The 18282-nt window shown below is 47.4% G+C and overlaps 1 protein-coding gene across 1 annotated transcript in view; it reads right to left on the reverse strand.

Annotated features, from left to right (window-relative positions):
- Positions 1–325: 325 nt before the first annotated feature.
- Positions 326–18282, reverse strand: part of LOC135057340 (lysosomal alpha-glucosidase-like) — a 138637-nt gene continuing 120680 nt past the window's right edge. Inside the window, exon 19 of the mRNA XM_063963230.1 lies at positions 326–564. Coding sequence (XP_063819300.1) covers positions 502–564 — 63 coding nt within the window. The 3' untranslated portion in view covers positions 326–501. The remainder of the gene's footprint in view (positions 565–18282) is intronic.

Genomic DNA, 18282 nt, shown 5'->3' on the forward strand with positions numbered 1-18282 from the left:
CTGATCGCTCCGTGAGTACCCCTTACAGCGATAGCGATGCGCAGCCCCGCGCATCGCTATCGCTGCTGCTAGATTGGGCCAATCTAGCGGGTCGCTCACTTCACCAGCTGGGTGAAGTGAGCGGCCCCCCGTCTCCCCCCGCACGCTCAGCACAGATCGCGCTGTGCTGAGCGGCGGGAGAGATGTGTGCTGAGCGGTTCGCTCAGCACACATCTCTCATGCATCGGCCCGTGGGTACTGGGCTTTAGTGTTAAACCATCTACTTAGAACTAGTTCAGTTGGAATAGAATTATTTTGCTATAATCAAGAAGGCAGAGAGAAACTGTTATATATAATAGATGCTTTTTATTTAACATACGATTGGCATGACAGTTATACTATGAACAATCTGACATGCTGTATAAAACTGGACCAAAATGTTTTAAAAATCAAAATTATGACCGTATAGTACTTTAATCTTTTCCACATAGGGTCAGGTTTTCCAGAAGATTAATTCTTATTTCAAGACCACTCAATGTTAAACTTCTCTGTGATTGGCAGTGAGAGCTTCGTAATTTGCAGGAACTGCAAAACACAAATGGAATCACATGCTAATAAGTACAAAATTAACACAGGACAAAAAGTAGTATTTATTTACTTAACTCACTACACAGATGGGCAGAGGTTTTTTAACGCACTTAAGCATACCTCCAAACATTGTAACACAGTGGCTCAGGACTCTGAGGTGTGTGCACGTGGAAGGGGGCGTGGCCTTGTGCCCGCTTGGTCATGTTATGTTTTATAGGCCCCCAGCCTCTCCAGGCACTAAATGGACACTGAGTACCCAGAAACCCCCCCTGACGGGTCAAGTTTTTTTTTTTTATTGTGGGCAGAAACAGCTTCTCATTGCCGCCAGCGGCTCCTCAGGCATAAAGCGATGATGACCGAGGCGGGAAGCAGTAGCTATGTGCACTCATATGCTGCAGGAGCTGTGGGCACTCGGCACCGACTGGCACTCAGCGGTGGGTGAGGCGGGCACTCTGAAGCTTGCGGGACCTCTGCAGTAGCGGATACTCGGCAGCGGCAGTGGAGGGGGGCTTTCTGCAGAGGGGAGCTGCAGGACTTCAGCAGTGGTGGTAGCGGTGGAGAGACGGGCACTTGGCAGTGGTGGGGGAGGCATGCAGTCGACAGCAGTGCGTGGGAGGTGGGTGCAGATGCTTAAATGTGTATTTTTTTGTACAGTATGTGTGCATAATATATTTATCTATTGAGTACGAGCTGTGGCTTAGTGTATACATTTCTGATTCTGTTACTAGCGGTACTTGCAGGACTTTTCAGAGTCATATATAATATACAGTGTCGGACTGGGGCATGTAGAACCCACCAGGGGAATGCAGTGGTAGGGGCCCATATTTAGGGGTGTGGCCAGTCCACAGAGGGGGTGTGGCCTGCCACATCATTGGTTTGACTAACCATTACAGAGTGCAACATCTGGGCCCCTTCATAAATATATACAGTAAATTCAGCTGCTGCATGCATGATAATGTACCAGATTAATAACAGATTAATAACAGCAATGCACTGTAGATAATACACCATAGTACAGTATAATGTAACATATGTATGATGTATAATTCAAGTGCACAGTCTGGAACCCGATCCTTAGAGCAGGAGGTGGGGCCCCAGGCAGTGGGGCCCACCGGTGGTTTCCCCTGTACCCCTGTGGGCTAGTCCAAGCCTGTATGTATGTATGTATGTATGTATGTATGTATGTATGTATATATGTAATGTATATATATAAATATATATAGAGAGAGAGAGAGAGAGAGAGAGAGACTTTTGAAGCACCCGGCACTCACGTGGTGTAAACAGCTCTGGTGCCTTCCTAGGGAATGATAGTCCAAAGATAGATGTAGGTACAGGTGGCACTCAGAAGACTTCACATAACTCCTTTTATTATAGGTGAATCATCCTACAATTGTTTCGGGCATCAGCCCGGGCTGAAGTGATCGCAGCGGCTGAATAAGTCCTGGGCTACTCAGAAGCTGCACAAAACTTTTTTGTAGCGCTCGGGTGCACATGCGTTCACTTGCAAAGCAAAAATACACTCCCCTATGGGCGGCGACTATCTGCTCGCAGCGGTGCAAAAAACCCCTAGCAAGCGATCAGGTCTAAATTAGGCCCAGTGTCTCCCCACATACACACACAAACACATCTGCATGCTGCGAGACACCATGACCCACAGGCAGGAGAGCGGGACAATGCCCAAAAAGTGGGACTGTCTGGCTGAAATCGAGATGGATGAGTGGTATGAGTAAGTGAAAATGCAGGTGAAAAATGTATTAACCAACAATCTGTCATTTTGTGAATAGAACTCTACAGCTTCACAGGTAAAGTCACACTCAGTACAATATAAGATATACTGTACTTGTAGTGAATTAATCTCTTTTCTCATGCTGGGATTTTTGCTTCTGGTGTTATTGCAGCATGGGTGGTATAATGGTTAGCATTACTGCCTCACAGTACTGAGGTTATGGGTTCAATCCCACCATGGCACTAACTGTGTGGAGTTTGTGTATTCTCCCTGTGTATGGTTCCCTTACAGATGGTTTTACACCATCGAGGTTATCCATTAATGGTACCATTGATGGATAAACCACCTAGCTCCCCATGCAGTCTGGGGGCAGTGCTTTGACTGTGAGTGACAGCAGGACCTCAAGTGGAGAGACAGGAGGACAGGGAAGGAGCAGCCACCACACTGCCTGTACGGCTCCACAGGTTGAGAGTGCTGGAGCCAGAGGAGGTGGGGCATGGGAGAGAGGACGGCCGCTGGCAGTCTGTGACAGGAAAAAGCTTTTTCCTGTCAGCGCTGTCAGTTTGCTGTGGGCCTATTTTCAATGGGGGGCCTGGAGCTGCAGCTCCACCTGCCCCATTGTTAACCCAGCTCTGCTAGCGTGAATGTGTGTGCGTGTACATGTGATAGGGAATATAGATTGTAAGCTCTACAGGGGCAGGGACTTATGTGAATGGCCAAATATTCTCTGTAAAGCAATGCGGAATATGTGTGTGCTATTGCTAAGTTCTCTTCTATAATATCAAAACACACAGTGACCCTCTTGCATACTGTACATAATTAACAGGAAAGCCTCCCTGCTTTGGCAGACCTATAGAATCGGCCAGTGGTGGAACTTGCGGCGGTGCAGCCTGTGCATTGCGCCGGCAGCAGTATAATGAGTCACACTGATTGATAGATAGATAGATAGATAGATAGATAGATAGATAGATAGATAGATAGATAGATAGATAGATAGATCAGGATTTTGATACCTACCGGTAAATCCTTTTCTCCAAGTCCATAGAGGACGATGGGGATGACATCAAGACCATGGGGTATAGACGGGATCCGCAGGACACATGGACACTCTTAAGACTTTTCATTGGGTGTGAACTGGCTCCTCCCTCTATGCCCCTCCTCCAGACCTCAGTTGTAGGAACTGTGCCCAGGGAGACTGACATTTCGAGGAAAAGATTTACTTAAATTAGTGGTGAGATATCTACCAACTCACACTCTCAACCATGCCGCATACATGGCATTCAACATAACATACGCCAAAAGGCATGAATCAATTGCAGCAACATGCTGAAAACTAAGATAACACAGCTTGTGTAACTCTAATAACTAAAACTGCAGGTAAAGTACGCACTGGGACGGGCGCCCAGCATCCTCTACGGACTAGGAGAAAAGGATTTACCGGTAGGTATCAAAATCCTGTTTTCTCATACGTCCTAGAGGATGCTGGGGATGACATCAAGACCATGGGGTATAGACAGGATCCGCAGGAGACATGGGCACTCTAAAGACTTTACATTGAGTGTGAACTGGCTCCTCCCTCTATGCCCCTCCTCCAGACCTCAGTTTTAGAAATGTGCCCAGGCAGACTGGATGCATTCTGAGGACCTCTACTGAGTTTCTCTGAAAAGACTTATGTTAGGTTTTTTATTTTCAGGGAGATCGGCTGGCATCAGACTCCCTGCTTCGTGGGACTGAGGGGGCAGAAGCAGAACCAACTTCCTAAAGAGTTTCATGGCTCTGCTTCTGGCTGACAGGACACCATTAGCTCCTGAAGGGTACTGAACGCAAGCCGTGTCTAGATGCTCACTCCCACAGCACGCCGTCACCCCCCTCACAGAGCCAGAAGTCAGAAGACAGGTGAGTATAAGAAGAATGATCTTCTATCAAGTAAGTGACAGCTGAGGTGCGGCGCGGCTGGCGGGAGCGCAGCACGCCATTGCTACCCACACACACGGGCACTGTAGGGTGCAGGGCGCGGGGGGGAGGGGCGCCCTGGGCAGCAAGAAAAATACCTCAAACTGGCTAAAAGGGGGCATAAGTTGCCGCTGGGACAGCCCTACACCCGCCAGAATAAATATTACAGTGATTTTATGAGTGTAAGGACACGCCATTGCAGGGGCGGAGCTTCTTCCTCAGGCAGCCAGCACACTACTCCACGCCATTTTCTCTCTCTCCTCAAGCTGCAGAGAACACGCTGGTCCTCTCCTCCACTTCTGACAAGTACAGGGTGCTGATAGTGTATATTACTATTTAAAAGCGCTGTTGGACTGTGGACATACTGTGTTCACAGGTAATACTGGCGCTGGGATTGTGAACTGGCTGCTCCTATCCTGTGTCCCTCTGACAGATTTTACTGTGGGTCTGTCCCCATAAATAAGTCCCAGTGTGTCTGTGAGTGTGCTGTATACGTGTGAGGCATGTCTGAGGCAGCGAGTTCCTCCCCGGAGGAAGCCATTTTAGGGACACAGAGTTGTAATGTGGTGGCACTACTGGCACACCAAGAGCCTGCATGGGTGAAAGAGATACGTGACAGTATGCATCTGATTAACCGTAGATTAGATAAATCTGAATCTAAGGTTGCATGCTGGAGAAAATCTGTGGAAGATGTGATTTTTCAGGATGCTGTTATTTCTTATGCGGGCGGCCCCTCTGGGTCACATAAGAGACCATTTGCAAATGTTGTAAACACTGATACCGACACGGATTCTGATTCTTGTGTCGACGATAGTGAATCCAGAGAGATAGATCATAAATTGGCAAAAAGTATACAATATATGATTGTGGCTATAAGGGACGTGTTGGAGGTTACAGAAACCACTGCTGTACCTCAGGAGAAGGCGTATTTATGTAAGGAAAAGAAGTCCAAAGTCACGTTCCCTTCTTCACACGAACTAAATGCTCTGTTTGAAGGGATGTGGGTGAATCCTGATAAAAGATTTTGTATTCCCAAAAGGATTCACATAGCTTACCCTTTCCCGGCTGAGGACAGGAAAAAATGGGAGTCACCCCCTGTGTTAGACAGTGCGCTTTCCAGGTTGACAAAGAAGGTAATTCTCCCTGCTCCTGGAACGGCTTCTCTTAAAGAGCCGGCACACAGCAAAATGGAAATTACATTGAAATCCATTTATGTTACCAATGGTACACTGCTCAGGCCCACTATTGCCTGCGCATGGGTGAGTCGCTCTATTGAAAAATGGTCAGAAAGCGTGTCATCAGAAATTGACACGATTTATAAAGATGAGATACTCCTTAAGTTAGGGAATATAAAAGGACGCTGCCGCCTACATGCTGGAAGCAATGAATGATATTGGACTCTTGAGCTCACAAGCCGCTACCATGGCAGTATTGGCTAGGCGGGCGTTGTGGATTCGCCAGTGGAACGCGGATGCAGATTCCAAAAGAAACATAGAGGCTCTCCCATATAAAGGTGAGGCCTTATTTGGCGATGACCTGGATGCGTTAGTCTCGGCGGCTACCGCAGGTAAGTAGACATTTTTGCCCTCTGCGCCTGCACCGGCAAAAAATACCTATCACCCGCAAATGCAGTCCTTTCGGCCCAATAAATACAAAAAGACGAGAGGTCCCCCCTTCTTTGCAGGTAGGGGAAGGGGAAGGGGAAAGAAGCCCACAGCGGCTCCAGGTTCCCAAGAGCAGAAGTCTACACCTACTTCTGCCAAATCCCCAGCATGACGCTGGAGCTCCCTTGCGGGAGGCCACTTGGGTGGGGGCACGTCTCAAACTCTTCAGCCAGGTTGGATTCTGTCTGGCCTGGATCCCTGGGTGTTGCAAATAGTATTCCAGGGATACAAACTGGAGTTTCAAAACGTTCCTCCATGCCGATTTTTCAAATCGACCTTGCCAGTTTCTCCGTCAGAAAGAGAAGCAGTAACGGCGGCAATCCAAAAATTATGTCAAGACCAGGTCATAATCCTGGTACCGTTGTCAAAACAAGGGAGGGATTTTTATTCAAGCCTCTTTGTGGTTCCGAAGCCGGACGGCTCGGTCAGACCGATCCTAAACCTGAAAAATCTGAATTGTTACCTAAAAAGGTTCAAGTTCAAGATGGAATCACTTCGGGCAGTGATTGCCAGTCTGGAGGAGGGGGACTACTTGGTGTCAGTGGACATAAAGGATGCTTACCTGCATGTTCCCATTTATCCTCCTCACCAGGCTTATCTGAGAGTCGCGATTCAGGATTGCCATTACCAATTCCAGACGTTACCTTTCGGTCTCTTCACGGCGCCGAGGGTATTCACCAAGGTGATGGCGGAGATGATGGTCCTCCTTCGTCAGAAAGGAGTCAATATAATTCCTTATCTGGACGACCTCCTGATAAAGACGAGATCCAGGGAGCAGTTGTTACAAAACATATCACTCTCTCTGTCAATACTCCAACAACACGGATGGATCATAAATTACCCAAAGTCACAGCTGGAACCGACGACAAGGTTGTCTTTCCTCGGGATGATTCTGGACACAGAAGTTCAGAGAGTATTTCTTCCGGTGGCAAAAAGCTCTGAAAATACAGAAAATGGTAAAACAGATATTGAAACCATCAAGTGTGTCGATCCATCAGTGCATTCGGTTGTTGGGGAAGATGGTGGCGGCCTACGAGGCAATACAGTTTGGCAGGTTCCATGCCAGAGTATTCCAGTGGGACCTGTTGGACAAGTGGTTGGGGTCACACCAACACATGCACAGAAAGATAATCCTGTCGTCAAAAAACAGGATTTCGCTCCTGTGGTGGTTGCACAGCTCTCACCTGCTAGAGGGACGCAGGTTTGGGATTCAGGACTGGGTCCTGGTAACCACGGATGCAAGTCTCCGAGGCTGGGTAGCAGTCTCTCAGGGAGAAAACTTCCAGGGACGTTGGTCACATCAGGAAGCCTGCCTTCACATAAACGTTCTGGAGCTAAGAGCCATTTACAACGGCCTTCAACAAGCGGTACATCTTCTTTAAGACCGTCCCATGCAGATCCAGGCAGACAATGTAACAGCAGTTGCATACATAAACAGGCAGGGCGGAATGAAAAGCAGAGCGGCAATGGCAGAGGTGACAAAAATCCTCCGCTGGCCAGAAAAACATCTACAAGCTCTGTCGGCAATATTCATTCCAGGAGTAGACAACTGGGAAGCAGACTGCCTTAGCAGACACGATCTCCATCCAGGAGAGTGAGGCCTCCACCAAGAAGTCTTCGCAGAGGTGACAAGTCTTTGGGGAGTTCCTCAAATAGACATGATGGCATCTCGTCTCAACAAGAAGCTTCAGAGATACTGTTCCAGGTCGAGAGACCCTCAAGCAATAGCAGTGGATGCACTGGTGACCCAGTGGGATTTTCCGTCAGTGTATGTCTTCCCTCCACTTCCGCTGATCCCAAAAGTACTCAGGATCATAAGAAAAACAAGGGTTCGAGCAATCTTCATTGCCCCAGACTGGCCAAGGAGGGCTTGGTACCTAGATCTTCAGCAGTTGCTCATAGAAGACCCTCGGCCTCTTCCTCCTCGAGAGGACCTGCTGCACCAGGGGCCGTGCGTGTACCAAGACTTACCGCGGCTACATTTGACGGCATGGCTGTTGAGCGCCGTATCCTAGCCAGGAAGGGTATCCCCGAGGTCATCCCCACCCTTATTCAGGCCAGAAAGGGAGTAACGTCGAAACATTACTGTCACAACTGAGGGCTGATGACGGTGACTGGAAACCTCAGTTGTAGGGGCTGACTGGTACCGGAATTTAGGAGGAGAGAGTGGACTCCTAGACATGCGCAAGGTAGCAGTATGAGGAGCCTGAAGGCGTGACCACAACAACTGAGATAACTTTGAAGGAATTTATTAAATAAAAAGTCAAACAAGGTGCACTGAAATAATACTGTCACAGGGGATAAAGGAACATACTGCTGGTTGAGACCAGTAATCCCGAATAAATAAAAGTTCTGTATAAAGCTTGGGGACCCAGGTGAGGAATAACGTGATGATGAGGATGATACGTGAAACTGTAAATAATATGAGTGTTCGTGGGTAAACAGAAGATGAAGCTGGGGTTCGCAGGTAAATGAGAAATGAAGCTGGGGTTCGCTGGTAAATAAGAAATGAAGCTGGTGTTCGCTGGTAAATAAGAAATGAAGCTGGGGTTCGCTGGTAAATAAGAAATGAAGCTGGGGTTCGCTGGTAAATGAGAAATGTAAATGGAGAGTGGCTGCTGGGTAGCCAGAGTATTCACACCACATAGCACTAGATGCGGGAACACAGAGAAGCAGCCTGTACCACAGGCTGAATACAGGAGAGCTGGAATGCACCGCAGGAGGAGACCACTGGAGAGTCAGGCTGAGCTGCAGAGAGAGTCCATAAGAGAACTGCACACTGGAGTAGCTGAAGGAAACAGAAGCACTGACGGTGTGGATACAGGATATTTATACCCACAGCTTAGCAGGGATTGGTGGGCAATTAGGCTCCAGCACTGTCAGTACTGCGGATAGGAGGAACAATGTCATGTGATTGAAGTCCAACATGGCTGCGCCCATGAACACACACAGAAGGGGAATAAAGTACTTTAGACATGCAGCAATGGCCGCGGAGGCCGCAACAGCAGAACTTCACGTGCCCAGACGCGCACAGCGGCCACAGGGACGGAGATGACAGCAGAGACACATGGAGGACGTGCATCCAGGAGAGGACCTCGGGTGCGGCGGTGAAGGCCGCGGCGGGGCTGAGGGCGCCTAGCATCCAACCAAGGTTAAAGCCTGGCCGTGGCCCGCTGAGCCAACCTCAGGAGGCACCTAACGGGTAGAAAATGGCATCTCAGTACCCGGATCATGACAATTACCACCGTTTTTGGAGAAAACGCCCAGCATCCTCTACGGACTAGGAGAAAAGGATTTACCGGTAGGTATCAAAATCCAATTTTCTTATACGTCCTAGAGTATGCTGGGGATGACATCAAGACCATGGGGTCTATACCAAAGCTCCAGTACAGGCGGGAGAGTGCGGATGACCCTGCAGCACCGATTGACCAAACTTTAGGTCCTCCTCGGCCAAGGTGTCAAACTTGTAGAACTTAGTAAATGTGTTTGACCCTGACCAAGTAGCTGCTCGGCACAGTTGTAATGCCGACACCCCCCGGGCAGCCGCCCAGTATGAGCCCACCTTCCTAGTGGAATGGGCCTTCACCGACGTAGTTAACGGCAATCCAGCCGTAGTATGAGCTTGCTGAATCGTATTTCTGATCCACCATGCAATAGTCTGCTTGGAAGCAGGACACCCAATCTTGTTGTGAGCATACAGGACAAACAGAGCCTCTGTTTTTCGTATACGAGCCGTTCTAGCAACATAGATTTTCAAAGCTCTAACCACATATAGAGATTTTGATTCAGTGAATGTGTCAGTAACCACTGGCACTACCATAGGTTGGTTTATGTGGAAAGATGAAACCACCTTCGGAAGAAAATGTTGATGAGTCCTCAACTCCGCCCTATCTTCATGGAAGAGCAAGTAAGGGCTCTTGTGAGACAAGGCCCCCAATTCAGACACCCGTCTTGCAGATGCCAAAGCCAAAAGCATCACCACTTTCCAAGTGAGAAACTTCAACTCTATCTTTTGTAGAGGCTCAAACCAATCCGATTGAAGGAACTGCAATACCATGTTAAGGTCCCATCTTGCCACTGGAGGCATGAATGGAGGCTGGATGTGCAGAACCCCTTTCACGAAGGTATGAACTTCTGGAAGAGAGGCCAATTGTTTTTGGAAGAACACTGACAAGGCTGAAATCTGAACCTTGATTGATCCAAATCGGAGGCCCGCCTCCACACCATCCTGCAAAAAATGGAGGAAACGCCCTAAGTGAAACTCTTCCATAGGAGCTTTCTTGGATTCACACTAAGACACATATTTTCTCCAAATACGGTGGTAATGTTTCGACGTTACTCCTTTTCTGGCCTGAATAAGGGTGGGGATGACTTCCTTGGGATTACTCTTCCTGGCTAGGATCCGGCGTTCAACAGCCATGCTGTCAAACGTAGCCGCGGTAAGTCCTGGTACACGCACGGCCCCTGCTGCAGCAGGTCCTCTCGAGGAGGAAGAGGCCGAGGATCTTCTATGAGCAACTGCTGAAGATCTGGGTACCAAGACCTCCTTGGCCAGTCTGGGGCAATGAAGATTGCGCGAACCCTTGTTTTTCTTATGATCCTGAGTACTTTTGGGATCAGTGGAAGTGGAGGGAAGACATACACTGACGGGAAAACCCACTGGGTCACTAGTGCATCCACTGCTACTGCTTGAGGGTCTCTCGACCTGGAACAGTATCTCTGAAGCTTCTTGTTGAGGCGAGACGCCATCATGTCTATTTGAGGAACTCCCCAAAGACTTGTCACCTCTGCGAAGATTTCTTGGTGGAGGCCCCATTCTCCTGGATGGAAATCGTGTCTGCTGAGGAAGTCTGCTTCCCAGTTGTCTACTCCTGGAATGAATATTGCCGACAGAGCTTGTAGATGTTTTTCTGCCCAGCGGAGGATTTTTGTCACCTCTGCCATTGCCGCTCTGCTTTTCATTCCGCCCTGCCTGTTTATGTACGTGACTGCTGTTACATTGGCCGCCTGGATCTGCACGGGACAGTCTTGAAGAAGATGTACCGTTTGTTGAAGGCCGTTGTAAATGGCTCTTAGCTCCAGCACGTTTATGTGAAGGCAGGCTTCCTGATGTGACCAACATCCTTGGAAGTTTTCTCCCTGAGAGACTGCTCCCCACCCTCGGAGACTCGCATCCGTGGTTACCAGGACCCAGTCTTGAATCCCGAACCTGCGTCCATCTAGTAGGTGAGAGCTGTGTAACCACCACAGGAGCGAAATCCTGGTTTTTGACGACAGGATTATCTTTCGGTGCATGTGTAGGTGTGACTCCAACCACTTGTCCAACAGGTCCCACTGGAATACTCTGGCATGGAACCTGCCAAATTGTATGGCCTCGTAGGCCGCCACCATCTTCCCCAACAACCGAATGCACTGATGGATCGACACACTCAATGGTTTCAATATCTGTTTTACCATTTTCTGGATTTCCAAAGCCTTTTCCACCGGAAGAAATACTCTCTGAACTTCTGTGTCCAGAATCATCCCGAGGAAAGACAACCTTGTCGTCGGTTCCAATTGTGACTTCGGGTAATTTATGATCCACCCGTGTTGTTGGAGCATTGACAGAGAGAGTGATATGTTTTGTAACAACTGCTCCCTGGATCTCGCCTTTATCAGGAGATTGTCCAGATAAGGAATTATATTGATTCCTTTTGACAAAAGAGGACCATCATCTCCGCCATCACCTTGGTGAATACCCTCGGTGCTGTGGAGAGGCCAAAGGGTACGTCTAGAATTGGTAATGGCAATCCTGAACCACGAATCTCAGATAAGCCTGGTGAGGAGGATAAATGGGAACATGCAGGTAAGCATCCTTTATGTCTACCGACACCAAGTAGTCCCCCTCCTCCAGACTGGCAATTACCGCTCGAAGTGATTCCATCTTGAACTTGAACCTTTTCAGATAACAATTCAGATCCTTTAGATTTAGGATCGGTCTGACCGAGCCGTCCTGCTTCGGAACAACAAAGAGGCTTGAATAAAACCCCCTCCCTTGCTGTGACAACGGTACCAGGACTTTGACCTGGTCTTGACATAACTTTTGGATTGCCGATGCTACTGCTTCTCTTTCTGGTGGAGAAACTGGCAAGGTCGATTTGAAAAATCGGCATGGGGGAACGTCTTGAAACTCCAGTTTGTATCCCTGGGATACTATTTGCAACACCCAGGGATCCAGGCCAGACAAAATCCAACCTTGGCTGAAGAGTATGAGACGTGCCCCCACCCGAGCGGCCTCCCGCAAGGGAGCTCCAGCGTCATGCTGAGGATTTTTCAGAAGCAGGGAACCTGCTCTTGGGAACCTGGAGCCGCTGTGGGCTTCTTTCCCCTTCCCCTACCTGCAAAGAAGGGGGAACCAATCGTCTTTTTGTATTTATTGGGCCGAAAGGACTGCATTTGCGAGTGATAGGTCTTTTTTGCCGGTGCAGGCGCATAGGGCAAAAATGTCGACTTACCTGCGGTAGCCGCCGAGACTAACGCATCCAGGCCATCGCCAAATAAGGCCTCACCTTTATATGGGAGCGCCTCCATGTTTCTTTTGGAATCTGCATCCGCGTTCCACTGGCGAATCCACAGCGCCCGCCTAGCCGATACTGCCATGGTAGCGGCTTGTGAGCTCAAGAGTCCAATATCCTTCATTGCTTCCAGCATGTAGGCGGCAGCGTCCTTGATATTCCCTAACTTAAGGAGTATCTCATCTTTCTCAATCGTGTCAATTTCTGATGACACGCTTTCTGACCATTTTTCAATAGCGCGACAATAGTGGGCCTGAGTAGTGTACCATTGGTAACATAAATGGATTTCAATGTCTTTTCCATTTTGCGGTGTGCCGGCTCTTTAAGAGAAGCCATGCCAGGAGCAGGGAGAATTACCTTCTTTGTCAACCTGGAAAGCGTACTGTCTAACACAGGGGGTGACTCCCATTTTTTCCTGTCCTCAGCCGGGAAAGGGTAAGCTATCTGAATCCTTTTGGGAGTACGAAATTTCTTATCAGGATTCACCCACATCCCTTCAAACAGAGCATTTAGTTCGTGTGAAGGAGGGAACGTGACTTTGGATTTATTTTCTTTACATAAATAAGCCTTCTCCTGAGGTACAGGAGTGCTTTCTGTAACCTCCAACACGTCCCTTATAGCCACAATCATATATTGTGGCGGTATTAGTGTTTACAACATGCGCAAACGGTCTCTTATGTGACCCAGATGGGCCACCCGCATAAGGAATAACAGCATCCTGAAAAATCACATCTTCCACAGATTTTCTCCAGCATGCAGCCTTAGAGTCAGACTTATCCAATCTACGGTTAATCAGATGCATACTGTCACGTATCTCTTTCACCCATGCAGGCTCTTGGTGTGCCGGCAGCGCCACCACATTACATGTCTGTGTCCCTAAAATGGCTTCCACCGGGAAGGAACTCCCTGCCTCAGACATGCCTCACACGTGTACAGCACACTCACAGACACACTGGGACTTATTTGGGGACAGACCCACAGTAACATCTGTCAGAGGAACACAGGATAGGAGCAGCCAGTTCACAATCCCAGCGCCAGTATTACCTGTGAACACAGTATGCCCACAGCCCAACAGCGCTTTTAAACAGTAATTCACATTATTAATATGCACCACAATCGCTTTTTGCCCCCCCCCCCCCCCCCTTAATAGCACCCTGTACTTGTCAGAAGTGGAGGAGAGGACCAGCGTTGTCTCTGCAGCGTGAGGAGAGAGAGAATATGGCACTGAGCAGTGTGCTGGCTGCCTGAGGAAGAAGCTCCGCCCCCACAATGGCACGTCCTTACACTCAGTATCCATGACAGTATTTATACTGGCGGGGATAGGGCTAATTGCCTATTATTTCCACCTGTTGTCTGTTCCATTTGCGCAGCCTCCGGCTCTCTGCTTCCATGGTCTACATGGAAATGGGGGGTGCCGCGAGTCCCGCCCCCCAGCAACCATCGCCATGGTAATGGGGGCGTGCCATGAGTCCACACCCCCATGACTCGCGGTAGGCCCCCTTACGTTGTGATGTATGCGCCCCCCCGTGACGCGCGCGCATTCACAAATGCCAGGGCCGAATTAAGAGCCCAGTCCGTCGCTGTTTGCAGCCTTTCAGAGGTATTCAATTAGCTGCTGTATTTTACTGTAACTAATCAGCCATTCAATTAACCCCGATATCAGGTACTTATTGGAGATTATGCTTCAAGAGCCTCAGGCATCCGAAGCATAATACCCGATAAGCAGCCATCAGAGCCAACAATAACACATGAGTCTGGATACTTATCCCAGATTCCATATGTTATTATACGTAGATGGGACATTTCTTTCATTTTTGTCAGGAGAAAATTGTTCAGGGATAATCACTGGCATATCTATATGGGTGCAGTGTGTGCGGTGCACACAGGCCCCTAATTCCAGAGGGGGACCCCATTGCACACACTGCACCCATTTTTTGAATACTTACCCCTCTGGAGCATCAGCAGCGCTGTGGAATCACTGTGAAAATGGCTTCTGTGCCATTTTCATGGTGTTCTGTATACGCGCAGTAGAGAAATCACTGGAAAATGATCTGCACATGCACTGTAGAGTCTAAGCCAGGCATGTCCAAACTGCAGGCCTCAAGCTGTTGAAAAACTACACATCCCAGCATGCCCTGACACAGCTTTAGCATTCTCTGAAAGCAAAACTGTGTCAGGGCATGCTGGGATATGTAGCTTCAAAACAGCTTGAGGGCCGCAGTTTGGACATGCCTGGTCTAAGCCCTCTAGAGCTCAGACTTTCCAACGCTGCCGCAGAGAGGAGGGAGCCCGAATGGAGGAGGCAGCACACAGGCCTCATCCTCTCTTAAAGCGCGCCTGGGGATGATTGAATACCCTCTTTGTTGGCTACTTCTGTGTCTATTAGAATTGTGTCTACATTCCTTTATCTACAGGTGAAACTCAGAAAATTAGAATATCGTGCAAAAGTTCTTTTATTACAGTAATTCAAACTTAAAAGGTTAAACTAATATATTATATAGACTCATTATACGCAAAGTGAGATATTTCAAGCCTTTCTTTATTATAATTTTGATGATAGTGGCTTACAGTTTAAGATAACCCCAAATCCAAAATCTCAAAAAATGAGAATATTTATTTATTTATTTATTAACAGTTTCTTATATAGCGCAGCAAATTCCGTTGCGCTTTACAACTGGACACAATTAGATGACAAAACTCGCAAGCTTACAATCTATGGATATTACATAAAATCAATAAAAAAAGGATTTTAAATACAGAAATGTCGGCCCCCTGAAAAGTATAATCATGCATATGTACTCAGTACATGTCGGCCCCTTTTGCATGAACTACTGCCTCAATGTGATGTGGCATGGATTCTATCATCCTGTGGCACTGCTGAGGTGTTATGGAAGATCAGGATGCTTCAATAGCGGCCTTCAGCTCTTCTGCATTGTTCGGTCTCTTGTCTCATCTTTCTCTTGGCAATGCACCATAGCTGCATTAAGGCAGTAATTCATGCAAAAGGGGTAATGAGTCTAAATAATATATTAGTTTCACCTTTTAAGTTGAATTACTGAAATAAATGAACTTTTGTACGATATTGTAATTTTCTGAGTTTCACCTGTTTTTCCTGGAAATGATAATAATAATAATAATAATAATAATAATAATAATAAATTATTCTAATAATATATTTGCCCATCGATCAGCTATGGCATCATCTTATTAAACTGCATAATGTTGAATTGGCAAAGTGTGACAAATAGCAGGGATTTGTAACAGACAGAACAATGCAAACATATTTTGTATTCAATTGTTAGTTTAGAAAAACCAATAACAAAAATATACAATTATAATTGAGCATTCATATTCTTGTGCCTGGAAATAGTATGTACATACAGTTCAAGTGTGTACACACATATTTAGGGGAAAAATGATAGATTATTGTAAATCACATCTCAGCGATTTCATTATCAGTCACCACAAGCAGCAAACTAATTTCTGAACAGTGTTACTCTTAGCGTCCATAGTCTGCCACTGCCCCTGATGGGTCAAATAAGAACATTAAGCCAAGAACCATGCATTTATTTGAGCCCCATGTTGCTCAAGTAGAACCAGGAAGAGTGAATACACAAATACAGATGGGTATTTTGTGGGGGAATTCAATTTCGGGCAAAGACATTAGTCGAATCAGTGCGGCAATAGAACTTTACGGCAGCCCGATCAGGTCAGTACAGCGGGCAATCAGCGATTAACTGTGCATGCATATGCACTACAATGCACACGTGCATTGGCAAACAACAGGCATCGTTGGTCAGTGACAGGCTGGTGCGAAAATTCTAATAGCACAGCCATTCGCATGCTGATTGACATGAAGAGGCCATCTGTGGGTGGTAACTGACCGTTTTCTGAGAGTGTCAGGGAAAATGTAGGCGTTCCCACACGTTTTCAGGGAGGGTATGTGACGTCAGCTCCGGCCTGATCAGCCTGTTCTCTTCGCACTGGAGGAGTAAGTCCTGGGCTGCACACAGACTGCACACAGTGGTAAAAACATTTGATGGTGAGTGTGGTGCGAGCGGATTTGCAGCTGTCCGCTGACTGAGGGATATTTGTAGCACGACGTGCACATGCGATTGCACACTTGCACGGCGAATATACACTCCCTTTGGGCGGCGACTATCTGAACGCAGGAGGGTGAAATAGCAGCCCAATCATCAGGTCTGAATTAGGCCTTGAGTTTTCTCAGTCACACTAATCTATGCTTTGGCAGTTTATAAACAGGCAGCATAACAGCTGCACAATTAGGAGTCAGCCATCTATACCGAAGAGGCACTGAACAAGCAGCTCTGACATGCATAAATGTAACTAATGTTGCAACTGAAAATAACTAAAATTAGTAACATCTGAATTCTCATTTGTTACATAACAGAATGTTCGATGCTGCTGCAGCCCACAATAAATAGTGGATTAAAATAAATATCTGCATTGCGGCATACTGTTTAATACTCCAGACTGTGGGCCTAAAGGTGTGTACACACGATGAGATAAATCTGTAAGATTTTGACTATATAGTCAAAATCTTAAGGAAAGTTAGTGCACATCTCAAGGTGTTAGGCAGCTTACGATACCGATTCGATCCCGATGCGCACTCCCGCGGGGTCGGTATCACAAGGCTATCTTGCCTGCACAGTCTATCTTGACTATCTAGTGTATTATCTAGTACAAAGTATAATCAAGATTGGCACATAAGGTGTATACACATGGTGAGATTCGGGCTAACCCCGATTCTCACTATGCAAAAGGGACTAAGTCAGTATCGCAATCACATAACGAGTGTGCTTACGATACTGACTATGTGCGATTTTGGCTAAGTGTCAATTTTGACTATCTTTTCTATGAGATAGTCAAAATTGACTTGCCTGCACAGTCTATCTATGCTTACGATGCCAATCGTGCGGGACTGCGCATGGCATCGGGATCACAAGGTGATTTTCACCTTGCGATCTGCACTAACTTTTACTATTTTGACTATATAGTCAAAATCGTAAGAAAATATCTCACCGTGTGTACACACCATTAGTCAAAATCGTACATAGACAAACTCAAAAGTACAGATAGTCAAAATCTGTGCTATCTGGGCTCTGGGGGAGTTCAAGGGAAATTGCATAGTTAAAATCGGTCATAGTAAGGATATCACCGTGTGTACACACCTTTATTCAGATCTGATCGCAGCAGCAAATTTGTTAGCTAATGGGCAAAACCATGGGTGTAATTCAGACCTGATCGTTGGGCTGCGTTTTTTCTGCTCTGCGATCAGATAGTCACCACCTACAGGGGGAGGGGGAAATCGCTGTGCAAGTGTGCGATCGCTTCGTTAGCAGAGCTGCCAAAAATCAGTCTGTGCAGTCTCTGCGCAGCCCAGGACTTATTCAGCTGCTGCGATTGAATCCTCCAGATCGGAGCCAGAGCTGACGTCAGACACTCTCCCTCAAAACACATGAGCCCGCCTGCATTTTTCTGGACACTCCTGGAAAACGGTCAATTGCCACCCACAAATGGCCTCTTCCTGTCAATCTCCTTGCGAACACCCTTGCAACTGAAACATTATTACCATTGTTAACTCGCTTTCTGCGAGGTACATTGGGTTCCACGGGGAAACATCGGGGGTGTAGAGTGGATCTTGATCCAGAGGCAGCAACAGGCTAAAGCTTTAGGCTGTCCCAGGATGCACTGGGGCCTCCTCTATAACCCCGCCTCCAGGCACTGTGAGTTCAGTTTCGTTAACCAGTCCAATGCAGGAGCAAGTAAGAGAGAAGGTAGATGTTAGTCACATAGA

This window comes from Pseudophryne corroboree, chromosome 3, assembly GCF_028390025.1.
Source record: "Pseudophryne corroboree isolate aPseCor3 chromosome 3, aPseCor3.hap2, whole genome shotgun sequence".
Taxonomy (NCBI): Eukaryota; Metazoa; Chordata; class Amphibia; order Anura; family Myobatrachidae; genus Pseudophryne; species Pseudophryne corroboree.